Here is a 15,558-nt window from a genome sequence, read left to right on the forward strand (position 1 = left end):
CTAGCTGTCCTCATCTTCCACCTTTGCCCACAGGGTTCTCCACTCCTCCACCCCCCACCCAACAGTGTCCTGGAGCTAGGACATCTGCTTCCCACCCCCACCTTGGGCCTCCAGAGATATGAGATGCTCACAGGGCTCTGGGTGGGGCCTCTAGGCTCCCTGCTTCCCCTTTCCAGCCCTAGATCCTCTCAGATTGCCAGAGATGGGCTCCAGCCAGGGAGGGTGGGGCGGCTCCTGGGACCATCAGGAGTCACAGGCTGCCTAGGCAGTGACAGAGCTGTGGCTGGGAGCAGACCTTCACCCATCTCCGTGCCTCCAGCTGACTCAAATGTGCCATGTCCCAGCACCTGCTCCTTCCATTTGTGATCCTTGGTAACTCAGGGGATAAGAGATGGCTGCAAGGGACCTGGGCCTTAGTATCTGGGAAGCTGGAAAGCAGAACGCCCGGGTTCTGTGTGGGTAGTGGGGTGTCAGAGGAGGAAAGAGAGGAAGACATCAGGAAGAATGAAGAAGTGAGGTGTCAGAAGGGAGAATAGCCTACCAGAGGGGAAAGGGGCCTGGATGCCAGGAGATGGCGTAGCTCTAAAGCTTGGGGGCAGGGAGGCAGGGAGGGCTCATCAAATTATAGGTCTCTAGCCTCTTCCTGCTTCCCTCTTTCCAGCCATCAGCCCCATCCCAGGAGCTCTCCAGGACTCAGGTAAGGCAGTTGGACTGGGGGGTGGGGGTGGGGGGTGTATCACATGGGAGGCAGAAAAGATGGGAGGGGTAGCATGGGTGCTCCAAGGGGATGCCGAAAGAACAGAGAACTGGGGAAAGGGAGAGAGGTAGGGGAGGGAGAACAGGAAGATGGGGACTGGGAAGTGTCAGGGACTGGAAGTCACCAGTACCTTCCTCTCTCTTTACCCTCCAACTCCCAGCTCTCAGTCCTACCCAAGAAGAACCTGAAGATCTAGGTAAGGAGAGTGGGGGTTCCTCAGATCTTAAAGAAGGTTAAGCCTGGCTAGGCAGTGAGGAAGGTGGAAGTCCCGGGGCACATGGGTGGCTCAGTGGGTTGAGGGTCCCACTTTGGCTCAGGTCATGATCTCTGGTTGGTGACTTAGAGCCCCTGAGTTAGAGCCCCGTGTCAGGCTCTGGGCTAACAGCTCAGAGCCTGGAGCCTGCTTCAGATTCTCTCTCTCTCTCTCTCTCTCTCTCTGTCTCTCTCTCTGCCTCTGCCCCACTCATGCTCTGTCTCTCTCTCTCTCTCCTCTCTCCCTCTGTCAAAAATAAATAAACATTAAAAAAAAAAAAAAAGTGCCTAAGTCCTCTTTGTTCTTTGTTCAGAGGTGCAAACTGAAGCCGCGCGGGAGACAGGGCTTTGTCTTGAGTTACCTGGGCCTCGTGCCTAGGGACCAGGCAGGCTATGACCTCCATGGTACCCCATTGCAGACTGCGGCCGCCCTGAGCCCTCTACCCGAATCATGGGGGGCTCAGAAGCGCAGCCAGGCAGCTGGCCGTGGCAGGTGAGCCTGCATCAGAGGGGGGGCCACATCTGCGGGGGCTCCCTCATCGCCCCTTCCTGGGTGCTCTCCGCTGCTCACTGCTTCGTGACGTGAGTATTCGCCCACGTCCAAACCCTCTTCAAAAGCCAAGCCAGCCCCGCAGCTTGATCCCATGCACTCACCGCCAACTTGGAACCGAGCTGCGCCAGTCTCCCTGCCCAACCTCGAAGTTCTCTTCGAGGGTATCCTTGTTCTGAATACGGTGGACGCCACCTGCAGACTCGACCCACCGCTCCACCAAATATCCGGGTCTGAATTCCGTCTTTCCAATGTCCCCCAATCAATCATCCCCAAATCGCATCCACTCGTCCCCTTTTTGGGAATCTATCTCAACCTGGATCGCCCTAGCCCCTAATCTGGATCCCACTCTGCCCCTCCTGGGTTGCTACTGATCCCACCTTCTCCCTCGCTCTGAGCGAGATCCCACCCCCACGAGAGTCTGGCCCCACCTTGGGGTCAACCTAACCTCCTCCTGCCTGGGCCTCCGCGCAGGAACGGGACCTTGGAGCCCGCGACCGAGTGGTCGGTACTGCTGGGCGTGCACTCCCAGGACGGGCCTCTGGACAGCGCGCACGCCCGCGCGGTGGCCGCCATCCTCGTGCCGGACAACTACAGCAGCGTGGAACTGGGCGCAGACCTGGCCCTCGTGCGCCTGGCCTCGCCCGCCCGGCTGGGCCCCGCCGTGCGGCCGATCTGCCTGCCGCGGGCCTCGCATCGCTTCGCTCATGGCACGGCCTGCTGGGCCACTGGCTGGGGGGACATCCAGGAAGCGGGTGAGTGAGATGAAGGGGTCCCGGGAAGCAGGTTACCGGAGAGGTGGAGCCTACTGAGCGGTCCTTGGGGGAAGACCTCGGGGCGAGTCCTAAAAGCTGGGCCCTGGGTGGGTGGGCCCTCAGGGCGGGGGCTCAGGAGGCGGGGCCCACTGAGTGGGGTCTTGGGTGGGGTCCTGGAGCGCAGATTTCTGCCACGCTGCAGGTAAATGCTGTGCAATTGTCCATCTATCCTCCTCCCCAAGGGCTCTCAAACTAAGACTAACTGACTCATCCACCCCGATTCCCTCCTCACCTTTCCTTCCAGGTTTTTGTTGTTGTTGTTGTTGTTTCCTTTCCTGGATATGGGATCTGAATAGGGTTCCCATCCTAGCTCGGCTATTTCAGACAAACCACTTCATCCAACCCATTCCCCCCTCTGAAAATTAAGGAAAAATAGTGCCCAGTTCTTGGGGTTGTTGGGTTAAGGATTAAATGAGAAAATCCATGTAAAGTTTATAGCACAATACCTAACAGCAGTTATGAATGTACTTCAGATATTTTTGCCCTAGGTGATGGTGCACTAAAGCACAGCACCTGGCATATCCTAAGCGTTCAGCAATGTCAGCTTCTGCCTTCCATTCCCCTGTCCCTCTTCCTCCCATCCTCCCCTCCCCTCCCTTCACTCATCTCTCTACTTTCCCACCTCCTGTCTTCTCCCTACTTGCACTCATTCATTCGTTCAGTTCGTCTTTCCTTCATTCAACAGGTATTTCTTGAACACCTCCTTGTGGCGGGCACCAGTGAGGAGCCTGGGCCAATCATCCAGGCCCAAAGTTGTACCTTCTAAACTAGGGCAGTTGCAGTGACAATTCCAAGAAGTCACAAATGAGAGGTTTTCAGGACTTGGGAACTGACTGGGGAGAGGAAGCTGAGACAGGGGTCACAGCTGACAACCCAGCTTCCATGCTTGGCAGCTTGGTACAGGACCACACCTTAGTCTACATGGCACCTTTGTTGAAAAGCGTGCCCTCTCAAGATTGACACAGCCCATGTCAGGTCTCAGATCTTAGTGATTTTAGCCCGCACAGGCCTCGTTTATCGTCTGGATACTGCTCTTACTGCACAACCATCCATGGAGGCTCTCACTAGGTGCTTGATAGGGCCATTCCTGAGATGAGGATATAGGAAGAACAGAGAGGAGCAGGAGGTGACAATGACTAGTTTTGAGTGTAGCAGTCCAGGGTGCCATGGGGTATCTAAGTAGATGTCCAGGAGGCAGCTGAAGGGCATTAAGCCGAGCTGGGGCACAGGGGACTTCCTATCTGCCTCACAGCATTTGCTCTCTGGTTCGACCTGCAGACCCCCTGCCTCTCCCGTGGGCGCTACAAGAAGTGGAGCTCAGGTTGCTGGGAGAGGCCGCCTGTCAGTGTCTTTATAGCCGGCCTGGCCCGTTCAACCTCACTTTCCAGCTATTGCCAGGGATGCTGTGTGCTGGCTACCCGGAGGGCCGCAGAGACACTTGCCAGGTGAGGGGAGGCCCCTGCATCTGCCTCACAGGGCCAGGCAGAGCCCTAACCAATAGGAAGCATGAGGAATAGACAAATATCTCTCTCAATGTCTCTGAGCCTCATCTGCAAAAAGAGGGCAAGATTGCCAACGGATAGGATTGATGAGAAGATTATAAATGGACAGAACTTGGGGCTCAACAAGAGGGCACTGTTACTTATGGCAGCACAGTGCGGAGGTTACCTGCCAAGACTCCAGAGTGAGTCAGCCCGGTTGGAAGTCCAGCACCACCACTTACTAGCTGTGTGACCTTGGCTAAGTTATTTAACGTCCCTATGTTCAGACTTTCTCCTCTAGAAGATGGAGATGATACTTTATAGGTGGCTTCACCCTACTTCATAGGGTGGCTATGATGATTATAGGAATTTGTATATATAAAAGCACTTAGGGGGCGCCTGGGTGGCACAGTCGGTTAAAGCGTCCGACTTCAGCCAGGTCACGATCTGACAGTCCGTGAGTTCGAGCCCCGCGTCAGGCTCTGGGCTGATGGCTCAGAGCCTGGAGCCTGTTTCCGATTCTGTGTCTCCCTCTCTCTCTGCCCCTCCCCCATTCATGCTCTGTCTCGCTCTGTCCCAAAAATAAATAAAAAACGTTGAAAAAAATTTTTTTAAATAAAAGCACTTAGGACAGTGCCTGGTCTTTAATAAGAGTTCAAATAAGCATTAGCTATTATTATTATCCCCCATCCCAGTCCATAGCACCGCACCTATTACTTAGTAGGTTCATTTTAAAAAATGAATTAATTCCTCACAGATGAGAATTTTCCAGATATCTTGCTGAAAACAAAACATAGTATATTTTAACCATTTCCCCCAGGAACTTTCCTCCAATGGCACACATTTTTGAGGGCACTCAAGCGTGAATGGTGGTGATGGGAATTCAAGCTAGATAGTCTTCAGCGTCCCTCCCAATTACGAGGTTCCAAGACCTAGGGACATAATCCCCTGCCTTCTTGGACAGGATTGCAAACAATTCAAATTCCTCTAAACCAAGCACTGTCCATTAGAATGTCCTACAATGTTCTATACCTGTGATGTCCAGTATGATAGCCACTAGCCACATTGGCTATTGAACATTTGAGATGTGGCTAGTGTAACTGAAAAATTGAATATTTAATTTAATTATTTTTTAATTTTTAAAAGTTTATTTTGAGAGACAGAGTGGGGGGGGGGGCAGAGAGAGAGAGGGAGAGAGAGAATCTCAAGCAGGCAGGCTCCACACTGCCAGCACAGAGCCAGATGCAGGGCTCAAACTCACGAACCAGGAGATCATGACCCGAGCCAAAACCAAGAGTTGGTCCCTTAACTGACTGAGTCACCCGGGCACCCCTATTTGAGCCATTTATTGAACAAGAATCAGTTGGCTCTGAATGAGACCTGAAGGCCTCTCTAACGTGGCCTTTAATGCATTAGCTTGCTGCCTTTGGCTTTGGCTGCTCATCAGCCTTTCTGCCTTAGAAAGTTTTCTTCTGTTTAGAGTTGCAGGGAATGCAGAGGACAAGTACAGCCAGGGCCAGTTTCCAGAAGGTGGCTCTATGTTTGGCAACAAGAAGAGGTTTAGAATCTTTGTGAGGTGGCCTAGTATAAGCTGGTGGGTCCCTGGGCTGATCCCCTGACACTGAATTATCTACCATCAGGGAGACTCTGGGGGCCCCCTGGTCTGTGAGGAAGGCGGCCAATGGTTCCAGGCAGGAATCACCAGCTTTGGCTTTGGCTGTGGACGGAGGAACCGCCCTGGAGTCTTCACTGCTGTGGCCCCCTATGAGGCATGGATACGGCAACAGGTGATGGGCTCAGAACCTGGGCCTGCCTTTCCCACCCAGTCCTGGGAGCCCCAGCCAGGTCCCTGGGAGCCCACTGATGAGAACTGCACCATTGCCCTGCCAGGTAAGGGAGAAGGACCCCTAGATGTCACCTGGACATGGAAGATTTGAGTTGGGGTGGAAACTGCTGGTGGCCTGGGAGGCCCCCTGACCCAAGTCTCTCACCCCTCAGAGTGCGGGAAGGCACCAAGGCCAGGGACCTGGCCCTGGGAGGCGCGGGTGATGGTGCCAGGATCCAGACCCTGCCATGGGGCGCTGGTGTCTGAAAGCTGGGTCTTGGCACCTGCCAGCTGCTTTCTGGAGTGAGTGAAAACGCAGTCTTAGATTTTTTCCCCTCCGCCCCCCCCCCCCCATCGGCCTGAGACACTATCGACCTGTCCCCAGCCCTTCCCCTGGGTAGGGTAGGAGTAGGGGTGGAAGGGCACATCGGTCTGGAGTGCGGGGTTTCACAGGCAGGTGTAGGATCCAGCTTGCAAAGCGGGATCCTAGTCTACTGGGGGCAAGTACGGGGTAGTATAAATTCTATCAAGGATGCCGGGTTCTCTGGAAATCCAGAGTCCAAGCCAGACATGTGCGGGTTTGAGCCGAGTGCGCAGGATGTGGCCCACGTCCCAGTTTCCCCCAACCCGCAGCCCCATCAACTCAGACCTCCTGCCCCGAGACCTAGACAACTGGCGCGTGCTACTGCCCTCGCGTCCGCGCGCAGAGCTGGTGGCACGCTTCGTGCCGCACGAGAATGCCTCATGGGACGACACCTCGGATCTGGCGCTGCTGCAGCTGCAAACGCCGGTGAACCTGAGCACCGCCTCGCGGCCAGTGTGCCTACCTCACCCAGAACACTATTTCCTGCCCAGGAGCCGCTGCCGCCTGGCGCGCTGGGGCCGCGGGGGTGAGCAGGGGCCCCACGCAGGGCTGGGCGGAGCCGGGCCGGACTCCTCTGCAGCGCAGGCTCCCTTTCTTTTCTCTTCCAGAACCTGAGCCCGGACCCAGCACACTGCTTGAGGCAGAGCTGTTGGGCGGCTGGTGGTGTCACTGCCTGTATGGCCGCCAGGGGGAGTCAGTGCCGCCGCCAGGAGACCCTCCACACGCGCTCTGCCCCGCCTACCAGGAAGAGGAGGAGGCGGGCCGCTGCTGGGTGAGCGACGGGGGCGGGGCCCGCGGGTCTTAATGCGAGTGGTTGCCAGGGCAGGGTCTGAGAGGAACTAGGAATGAGGCCGAGCACTCTGCGGGCAGGGACGGGATTAAGGCGGGGCCTCTCGCTGGGGGCGGAGCCTAGCCCTGGAGGACTTTGGGGAGGGGCCTGAGACGGGCCCTGGGCGATGTCTGACCTTCTTGCTACCCCTAGATTTAAAGAGAATCTTAAAGTGAGGGCTGACTTCTTACACAGATTACTATTGGAGCCTGGCTTGGAGGAGGTGGGACTTGTTTTGTCTGAGTACGAGAGAGAGAGAGAGAGAGAGAGAGAGAGAGAGAGAGAGAAGTACAGGAAAGCCCCAGGACCTTTGATAGCCTCTCATCAACTTGCACATGCTCTTGCTGCAGAACTACTCTCATTGGAGCCTTCTGTGCCAGGAAGAGGGGACCTGGTTCCTGGCTGGAATCAGCGACTTCTCCAGTGGCTGCCTACGTCCCAGAGCCTTCTACCCCCTGCAGACCCATGGCCCATGGATCAGCCATGTGACTCGGGGAGCCTACCTGGAAGACCAGCTGACTTGGGACTGGGGCCCTGAGGGGGAGGAGACTGAGACACAGGCTTGTCCCCCTCACACAGAACATGGTGGTGAGGGCTTAGGGCTAAGAGGGCTTTGGGGCTCCTGCGTGTGCTAAGATCCATGGCAGACCCTTCAGGGGTCAGCTGTGGAGCCCTCACTTAGGTGGTCACCTCCTCTCCCCTAGCCTGTGGCCTGCGGCCAGAGCCAGCTGTGATGGGTATCCTGTGGCCCTGGCTGGCAGAAGTGCATGTGGCTGGAAATCAAGTCTGCACTGGGATCCTCGTGGCCCCAGGCTGGGTCGTGGCAGCCACTCACTGTGTCCTCAGGTGGGTCTCACCCATCTCTTGGGCAAGAGGGAAGAAATGGAAAGATGGGCAAAAGAACTTTTTTTTTTTTCAAAAGGACTTTTAAAATAGTGGGATATAATCCCTTTAGGGCTCTTAAAGTACAGGGAACCACTACAAGTGTTTTGAGATAGAAGAGAAATTTGGAAAGAGGAATAATGAAGGAGCTAGTGGAATGACCTTGGAGTTCATTCTGCCCTGTCCTCTGGATTGGGCAGGACTTTATAGCAATTCGGGGAGCAGGAGGTCACATTGGGCTTTGTTCCAACAGGCCGGGCTTTACAACAGTGCCTTATATTGAAGTGTACCTGGGCCGGGCAGGGGCTAGCCCCCTCCCACAGGGCCACCAGGTATCCCGGTTGGTCATCAGCATCCGTCTGCCCCGACACCTGGGACTTAGGCCCCCCCTTGCCCTCCTGGAGCTGAGCTCCCGGGTGGAACCTTCGCCATCAGCCTTGCCCATCTGCCTTCACCCAGGGGGTATCCCCCTAGGGGCCAGCTGTTGGGTGCTGGGCTGGAAGGACCCCCGAGACCGAGGTGAGAGACCCCAGGGTCCTGGGTGTGAGAGGTGACTGAAGGCCAGAATCCCTGTGACAACCCTCTCTCCTCTCTCTAGTTCCTGTGGCTGCAGCTGTCTCCATCTTGACGCCACGACTCTGTCACTGTCTCTATCAAGGCATTCTGCCTCCTGGGACTCTCTGTGTTCTGTATTCAGAGGGTCAAGAGGATAGGTGTGAGGTAAAGGGGCCTGGGCGTCCTGGTCCAGGGAGGGGAGAGGCAGTGCTGGGCAGCTGGACCCTAGAGAGAGAGCAGGGTTGGAATTCTTGAGTGCTGGGCCCCAAATGGGAAGAAGTGTGCTTCCTAGCTGGACCTCGGAGAGAGACCAGGGGCCTGGATGCCTAAGGATGTAGAGAAGTAGTGCTTTGTGGTTGGACTCTAAGGAGAAGGTGCTGTGGATCAGAAGGAAGGGTAAGAGACCCTTTTGGGTTTGGCCCTGACACTGCAGGTGACCTCAGCACCTCCGCTCCTGTGCCAGACCGAGGGAGGCTCCTGGGTCCTCATGGGCATGGCTGTTCGAGGGAGCCGGGAGCTATTTGCTGCCATTGGCCCTGAAGAAGCCTGGATCGCCCAGACAGTAGGGGAGGCCCATTTCCTGCCTCCCAATGGCTACCCCCACTGGCCCCCTGAAGGCAGCGACCTCTGCCCCCCTGACCTGGCCAGGGCCTCAGGCTCCCCTCAGGCTGCTCTGCTCCTGCTGCTACTATTGCTCCCCCTGATCCAGGGCTGAGGGGGCCTGGGTCCCTTGGCCGCCTCTCCTTCTCCTCCTCCACCCCCTCCAGCCCTCCACTTCCCGCCCTGTAGGGCTGGAATGTGGCCTAACCGGCTTTGTTCCCTAGCCGGAACCTCCAGAGGGCCCCACCCACCCAGACTGCAGCGGCTTCAGATTATTGGGCCTCTGTGCCTGGCTATTTTGGGCACGGGAATCCTTGGGGGCAGTGGGAAGCGGCCAATAAAGGTGTAAACACAGACACGTGGCCTTGTGGCATTGCTGGGGGAAGGCTGAGGGGCTGGGGGAAGCCCAAGGGATAGGGCCCATCCCTTCTGGGTCTCTGTGAGTCAGGCCTTGGGCTCCCAGGAAATGTGTCCCTGATAACGTGGCAGCTGTCCTTCATTCCTGCCCCAGGGCGGGGGAGGTTGGGTGGCAGCTGGGTGTGTGTCACCTCCCCAGTGGAATCAGCATCCCTAGCACCTGATAGACACTTCAGCCCTAGCTCAGACCCTACTTCCCTTCTCTCTCTGCCCCCTGCCATCCTCCACCCCTCCCAGACTGAGGGTGAGCATTAGAGGAAGAGTCCAGGAGTCTGGGAGTGCAGAGGGTCTGTCTGCCTTATCCTATATCTACAGACAGCTACCCCTCCTAAACACACCCTGATGAATGCCCCAGAGTGTACACCTCCAGTGCCCTCAGTACACACACATGACACTTATGTCTTCATATCCTTTCATATCCTGCCCAGTGCCTCTAGAGTTTGGGCACCAGCATGTGTCCTTGTATGTACATCCCACTACCTCACCCACCGTTTACTAGTGCACCTCCCTGCATGAATTCAACCACATTCCCTGCTAACTACTAAGTCATGGGGTCTGGGTCTGATAGATAAGTCCATGAAGTGCTCCCAGTGTAGTAGGGAACACCCCTGGCTGGGCATCAGGAATAGGTCATGGAAAAGGTTGATGTTTGAGTACAGAAAAAGGGCAAATGGAGACCTGGGGAAGGGGAAGTGCTAGGGTGGAAGCCGGCTGATAAGGGTGGCAGAGGGGTCACCTCAGGGGCTGGAGTCACCATCTATAGGTAGAGTGGGCAGAGGATGGGGGAGGGGAAGCAGGGAGTTCCTGGGAGATTGTGGAGAGGGGCAGAGGTTCTTAAAGGGACAGGCTTATCATTAGCTGCCAGATCCCAAAGAGACTATTCCCCTGAATCTCCACAAGGACATACATCCCCACCTGTGTCCCATACCCAGTCACCCATATGCCATTCCCCATAAACATTTAATACACCCATCCTCTCCCCAAACCCACCACAGCCCAATGTTGCTCCCTCTTCCCTGGCTTAGACTCCCTCCGAGTTAGCCAGTTAGCTTCTAGCCCCTCACCCACTCCAGGAATTCCTTGCCCTCCAGGAGAGGCCCCAAAGTTTTGGCTGGGAGGTCCCCAGTCTTATGGAAATTAGGTGGGGAAGTGGGGTCTGTTTTTCTGAGGCTTGAAGCCAACACACATGCCCAGTTGTCCACAGACTTATACACTGATTTAGGATGAACCTGACCCCAACCTGGTCACATGAGCTTTCTTCTCCTGGACCTGTGCCACCTGCACCCTCCACCTGAGACTTTCCCTGGACCACTCTCCTCCCATATTTGCCTTAACACTCTTTCATAGCTCCTCTGGCCTCAGTTGTAACAACACCTTCTTGAGGAACCCTTCTTTATGCCAGCCTACGTCAGGCTCCTGCGAACAGGCCCCCAGAGCACCCGTTCTTCTTTATCAGAGGGCCTAGCTTGAAATTATTCTATAATTGCTATGTGATTATTTGATTCAAAGCTGTCACCTCTAACTTCACTGTGAGCTCAGCGAAGGCAGAGATGGTGTCTGTTTTGTCTCCTGTGCCTGGAACATAGTAGGCACTCAGGAAATATTTATGAGATTATTGGCACTGCCAGTCGCACTCACCACACCTCAGCACACACAGAGGAGGCCGCAGGCTCTATAGAAGGGCCTGAAACGGCAGGTCCAGGGCAGACCCAGGTGTCCTGAGCTCAGATACCAGGCTGAAGGAGGGAAGAAAGGAGGAGCACAGTGGCCCCAGGACAACAAAGGCTGGGCCAGGCCCTGGGGGACATAACTGGTCTGGGAGACCTGAAAGACCTGGGGCAAACGGCAGTTGGGTCACACTCTAAGGAGTGCAGCTGTCAGGGGTTTCCAGTCCCTCCTGGCGCGCGCGCGCGCGCGCGCGCACACACACACACACACACACACACACAGGGCCTAGGGGTCTGGGAGGACTTAGGACTGTGTTGGCAACAAAAGCTGTCGGAGCTAAGTGAGGAGGGCGGGGCTAGGGGAGGGGCAGGCAGGTAGGTGCCTTTCTCCACGGATCCACCACTCTGGAAGGTCTCTACGTAGTCAGACCGAGCGGGAGACGTGTCCTCACCGGCAGCTGCGGAAACCCCAACGTCTCCCTTTGTGCCTTATTCTTGCCTTGGACATCTCTTCCCCCTTCCCAGCGCGGATTCTAGGATCCCTTCCCACTGGGCCCGACACCTGGATCTTGCCTTCGAAACCAACCCCAGGTCCCTTCGCTTGGGTGCCTGGTGTCTCCCCAGGGGCCCTGGTTCTGGGCCATGGCCCACAGGGCGGGCCTGGGACTTACACAGCTCGAGGCTGTGGCCATTCTGCTTTTACTTGGATTATTCCGGTCCGGTCTTGGTGAGTATGTGTGGGTCAGAGAGTGTGGGGCTCAGGGAAGGGGTGGTGCACGTAAACTGAGGCTATAATCTTTTTCTGGGCACATCCCTTATCCTGGGCTCAAGAATCCCCCAGCTTCAGCCTCCCTAGATCTTGGCCTCTGTCTCTCCCTTCAGCTTCGGCCTCCGGGGAGTCAAGGGGGTGGGGAGGACCGTCCTCTGGAGAAGTGGTAGGTGCTAAGGGGCCTGGGAACTCTGGTCTTTCCTGTTTACCCTTTCCTCTTGCTCTCTCCCTCCAGGAGCTGATGGGCAGGAAGGTGAGCCTTGCATGGGGGAGGGGAAAGGAAGGGAACCGGGATTCAGATTCCAATGGAGTGTTTCATGAGTGCCTGACCCTCTCTGTAGGGCCATCTCACCCACTCTTATTACCTTATGTAAATCCCCCCATTAGTTCTGAAAGATGGGGATTAGAGCCCTAATTCTTCGGAGAAAGAAACTGAGGTAGAGAGTGAAGTGACTTAGCCAAGAGCACACAGCCAATAAGAGGTGTCGCTGAGATTTTACACCCAGATCTGATCCCAAAGGTGGGTCCTTTGAGGAAAATGAACCAGAGGTTTCCTTTCTTCTAAGGCTCACCACTTGACTCTGAGTCTGGTTTTCAATTCCCACTTCACCAGATACTACTGGCTATGTATCCTTGGCCAGTCCCCTCACCTCAAAAATGGAAGTTGGTTATGTTTGTCTCCTGGGGCCCAGTGAGGAGTCATGGAGATAGAAGTGAAAGCCCTCTCCCAGCCTGGCATTGCTTGAACAGTCACTAAATAGTAGCTATTGTAGTTATTATGAGGAGAGAAGGAGGAGCTTGGCTGGGCAGTTTTCCCTGCTCCGGGGAAGGTGACTTTGTGAAAGGCTGTTGGGTCCTGCTCCAAACGGCAGCCTCGGTGGGGGTGAGGCAGTCCTGGAAACCAGATGTTCAGTGTGGGAATCCTGTTGTTTGTTCAACACACATCCACCACTCTGTGTGTCCAGCCCTGTGCTCGGCACTGGGGACAAGGAGATCTGCTCCAGTCCCTGTCACTAGGGAATGCCCAGATTGCTGCAGTTGAAACAGTCATAGACCATCATGACTGTGTGATGGGGCAGTGCTGGGTAAAGTATGGGCCCTGGGAGCTTCCAGCATTGTCTAACTCAGCCAGCAGGCTCAGGGCAGGTTAAGGAGTGCCTGACATTTGAATGGTCTCCGTAGGCAAATAGGTCTGCATAGCAGAGTAGGGATGAAGAAAGGTATTCTAGGCAGAGGGACCTGGATAAGCAAAGGTCTAGAGGCAAACAAGTGTGTGGCCCAGTGTAAATGTCCAGAGGGATGGCTGGAGTAAATGGTAGTGCCATGGAAGGTAGAGAATGTATCTTAAGGGCAATGTGGAGCCTGGGGAGGATTTAAGCTGAGGTATGACCTGATCAGATTTGTGGTTTATAAAGATCTTCTGACTTGTAAGGAGTGGACTGAATGGAAGGTAGGAGGATCTGAGAGAAAGGAAGGCGCATGAAACTTGGGTTAGGTAATGAGGGTGGTTAAGGGGGCAGAACTAACCATGCCCAGTGAGCAGTGGGGCAAGGACAAAGGGTGGCTGGCTCCTGCGAACTCACTTCCCAAGCTCCAAACCAGATTGTCTGGGCTGTATGGGGAACGGCAGGGCTGAGGACCTGGTATGGGGGCCCCAGAAGGAACCTGACCCCCTCCCCTTCCTCCCTGGGCAGCCTTCTGCGGTGTGGCCTCCCAAGCACGCATCACAGGTGGTAGCAGTGCAGCCGCTGGCCAGTGGCCCTGGCAGGTCAGCATCACCTACGATGGCACCCACGCGTGTGGTGGTTCTCTCGTGTCTGAGCAGTGGGTGCTCTCAGCTGCTCACTGCTTCCCAAGGTACCAGCTGGGTGGTGGGCATGGGGGGGAAGTCAAAGGTGGATCAGTCTAGGCCAGAGGTTGGGATTCTTGGGTTGGGTCGAGGGGTATCAATAAAGTCTGAAAGGATCAGTCAGCAGTGAAGGTCAGAGGTGACAGGTCACAGGGTAAAACTAGCATGCAGTTTGGGATCAGAATCTGGGGTTGGATATAACAAGCCCACAGGGATCAGGGAACTAGGAGAGGTCTCCTGGGTCCCAGCCTTGGCCCCTCTGCCTGCAGGGAGCACGTCAAGGAAGACTATGAGGTAAAGCTTGGGGCCCACCAGCTGGACTCCTACACGCCTGAGGCCGAGGTCCGCACCGTGGCACAGGTCATTTCCCACTCCAGCTACCACCAGGAGGGCTCCCAGGGTGACATTGCACTCCTCCGTCTCAGTAGCCCTGTCACCTTCTCCCGCTACATCCGGCCCATCTGCCTCCCTGCAGCCAACGCCTCCTTCCCCAATGGCCTCCAATGTACTGTCACTGGATGGGGCCACGTGGCGCCCTCAGGTGAGGTGGGCGCTGATGCCTAGAGGCATGGAGGGGTGCCTGACTTAGGGTAGGAGGCCCCAGGTAAGCATCTTTTGCTCCTACAGTGAGCCTCCTGGCCCCCCGGCAGCTTCAGCAACTTGAGGTGCCACTGATCAGCCGAGAGACATGTAACTGTCTGTACAACATTGACGCCAAACCTGAGGAGCCCCACTTTATCCAGCAGGACATGCTGTGTGCTGGCTATGTGAAGGGGGGCAAGGATGCCTGCCAGGTAAATGCAGGGGTTCCAGTGAGACGAGCGCATCTTGGGAGATGAGGGCCGGATGGGGCTGGCGTGGATGACTGGAGGCCTGGGGCCTAGTCTTGACAGTTATGACTTTTCTCTTCAGGGTGACTCTGGGGGCCCACTCTCCTGCCTTGTGGGGGGCCTCTGGTACCTGGCAGGCATTGTGAGCTGGGGCGATGCCTGTGGGGCCCCCAACAGGCCTGGCGTGTACACTCTGACCTCCAGCTATGCCTCCTGGATTCACTATCATGTGACAGAGCTCCAGCCTCGTGTGGTGCCCCAAATCCAGGAGTCTCAGCCCGATGGCCATCTTTGTGTCAACCACCAGGCCTTCAACTCTGCCCCAGCCCAGGCCGTATTGGGGCTCATCCTTCTGCTGCCACTAGGCCTGACCCTGGGCCTCCTCTGCTGAGCTAGTCATCCTGAGAGCTGACCCCGCTTCCAGGACTTCCACACTGCCCCCAAGGACAGATGCCTGGCCCAGGAATGGACCTGGCCCTTCCCTGACATCTTTTGGGTCTTGGGACTGGCTTAAGCCACTCCTTCCTCCCAGAACCCTGTGGGAGTCCAAGGCACTATCCTGACCTTTGAGCCCACTCTTCTGGGTTTGTTCTTTGCAACTACGGTCCACAGTCAGGTGTTTTACTACCTGTGGTATTGGCTAGGACCTCTAGCCACCCCCACCTACTGTTCACAACCCTCCTCACTGGGCTCCTATGGAGCCCCCAAGGACCCTTAGCTATGAAAATGAGCCAAGGCTCCCTACCCTGTTTCTAGAAAACTGGGTACCTGCCCAGCTAATTGCTGCTAAAGAACTGGCTCTAGCACCCTACCAGTTCTGCCTGATGAGCCCCATCACTTCACCTTCTTCCTGTATTCTGAGCGGGGACTGCCTCTGGGCAGCATGTTTTCAAGAACAGAAAAGGCCCCAATCTTGCCCCATCGGCTGCCATGCCCTCCTCGAACCTCAACTCCTAGACTCCGGAGGACTGAGCCCCCACCGGAACTGGGCTTGGGCTTGGATCTGGGGTGAGGGGTAGAAAGAACAAGGAGTAAAATGTTTTGAGCACAATTGGCTCTGTGTGTGGCGTGCAACAAAGAACATCAGCTCTTAGCCTCTCCCTCCCACCTCCAAAG

General features: G+C 56.0%; 2 protein-coding genes across 4 annotated transcripts; both read left to right on the forward strand.

The window, feature by feature from the left end:
• Positions 1-335: 335 nt before the first annotated feature.
• On the forward strand, positions 336-9,266 carry PRSS36 (serine protease 36). 3 transcript variants are annotated; one of them, XM_043559974.1, is made up of 15 exons: positions 336-372; positions 662-697; positions 918-953; positions 1,429-1,591; positions 2,034-2,314; positions 3,653-3,819; positions 5,496-5,745; positions 5,854-5,983; positions 6,314-6,570; positions 6,653-6,816; positions 7,224-7,461; positions 7,578-7,719; positions 8,009-8,274; positions 8,354-8,475; positions 8,744-9,266. In XM_043559974.1, exons 1-15 carry the CDS (start codon positions 336-338, stop codon positions 9,023-9,025), a joined length of 2,571 nt encoding a protein of 856 aa, XP_043415909.1. In that variant the 3' UTR covers positions 9,026-9,266. The 3 variants fall into 3 exon arrangements, with proteins under 3 accessions (XP_043415909.1, XP_043415910.1, XP_043415911.1); XM_043559975.1 differs by having other exon boundaries at positions 6,653-6,801; XM_043559976.1 differs by lacking the exon at positions 8,354-8,475 and having other exon boundaries at positions 8,009-8,087.
• Positions 9,267-11,033: 1,767 nt separating this feature from the next.
• On the forward strand, positions 11,034-15,493 carry PRSS8 (serine protease 8). Its single transcript, XM_043559983.1, has 5 exons — positions 11,034-11,721; positions 13,458-13,620; positions 13,882-14,153; positions 14,240-14,406; positions 14,525-15,493. Exons 1-5 carry the CDS (start codon positions 11,637-11,639, stop codon positions 14,831-14,833), a joined length of 996 nt encoding a protein of 331 aa, XP_043415918.1. The 5' UTR covers positions 11,034-11,636; the 3' UTR covers positions 14,834-15,493.
• The last annotated feature ends 65 nt before the right edge of the window (positions 15,494-15,558 follow it).

Source organism: Prionailurus bengalensis, chromosome E3 (assembly GCF_016509475.1).
Source record: "Prionailurus bengalensis isolate Pbe53 chromosome E3, Fcat_Pben_1.1_paternal_pri, whole genome shotgun sequence".
Classification (NCBI taxonomy): Eukaryota; Metazoa; Chordata; class Mammalia; order Carnivora; family Felidae; genus Prionailurus; species Prionailurus bengalensis.

Coding starts and splice junctions, on each gene's coding strand:
- PRSS36 (XM_043559974.1), top strand. CDS start 336: ATGTCCCAGCACCTGCTCCTTCCATTTGTGATCCTTG. Junction 3,820..5,495: donor GCCGCAGAGACACTTGCCAG/GTGAGGGGAGGC, acceptor ATCTACCATCAG/GGAGACTCTGGGGGCCCCCT. Junction 6,571..6,652: donor GGCGCGCTGGGGCCGCGGGG/GTGAGCAGGGGC, acceptor TTTCTCTTCCAG/AACCTGAGCCCGGACCCAGC.
- PRSS8 (XM_043559983.1), top strand. CDS start 11,637: ATGGCCCACAGGGCGGGCCTGGGACTTACACAGCTCGAGGCTGTGGCC. Junction 14,154..14,239: donor GGGCCACGTGGCGCCCTCAG/GTGAGGTGGGCG, acceptor TTGCTCCTACAG/TGAGCCTCCTGGCCCCCCGG. Junction 14,407..14,524: donor GGGGCAAGGATGCCTGCCAG/GTAAATGCAGGG, acceptor TTTTCTCTTCAG/GGTGACTCTGGGGGCCCACT.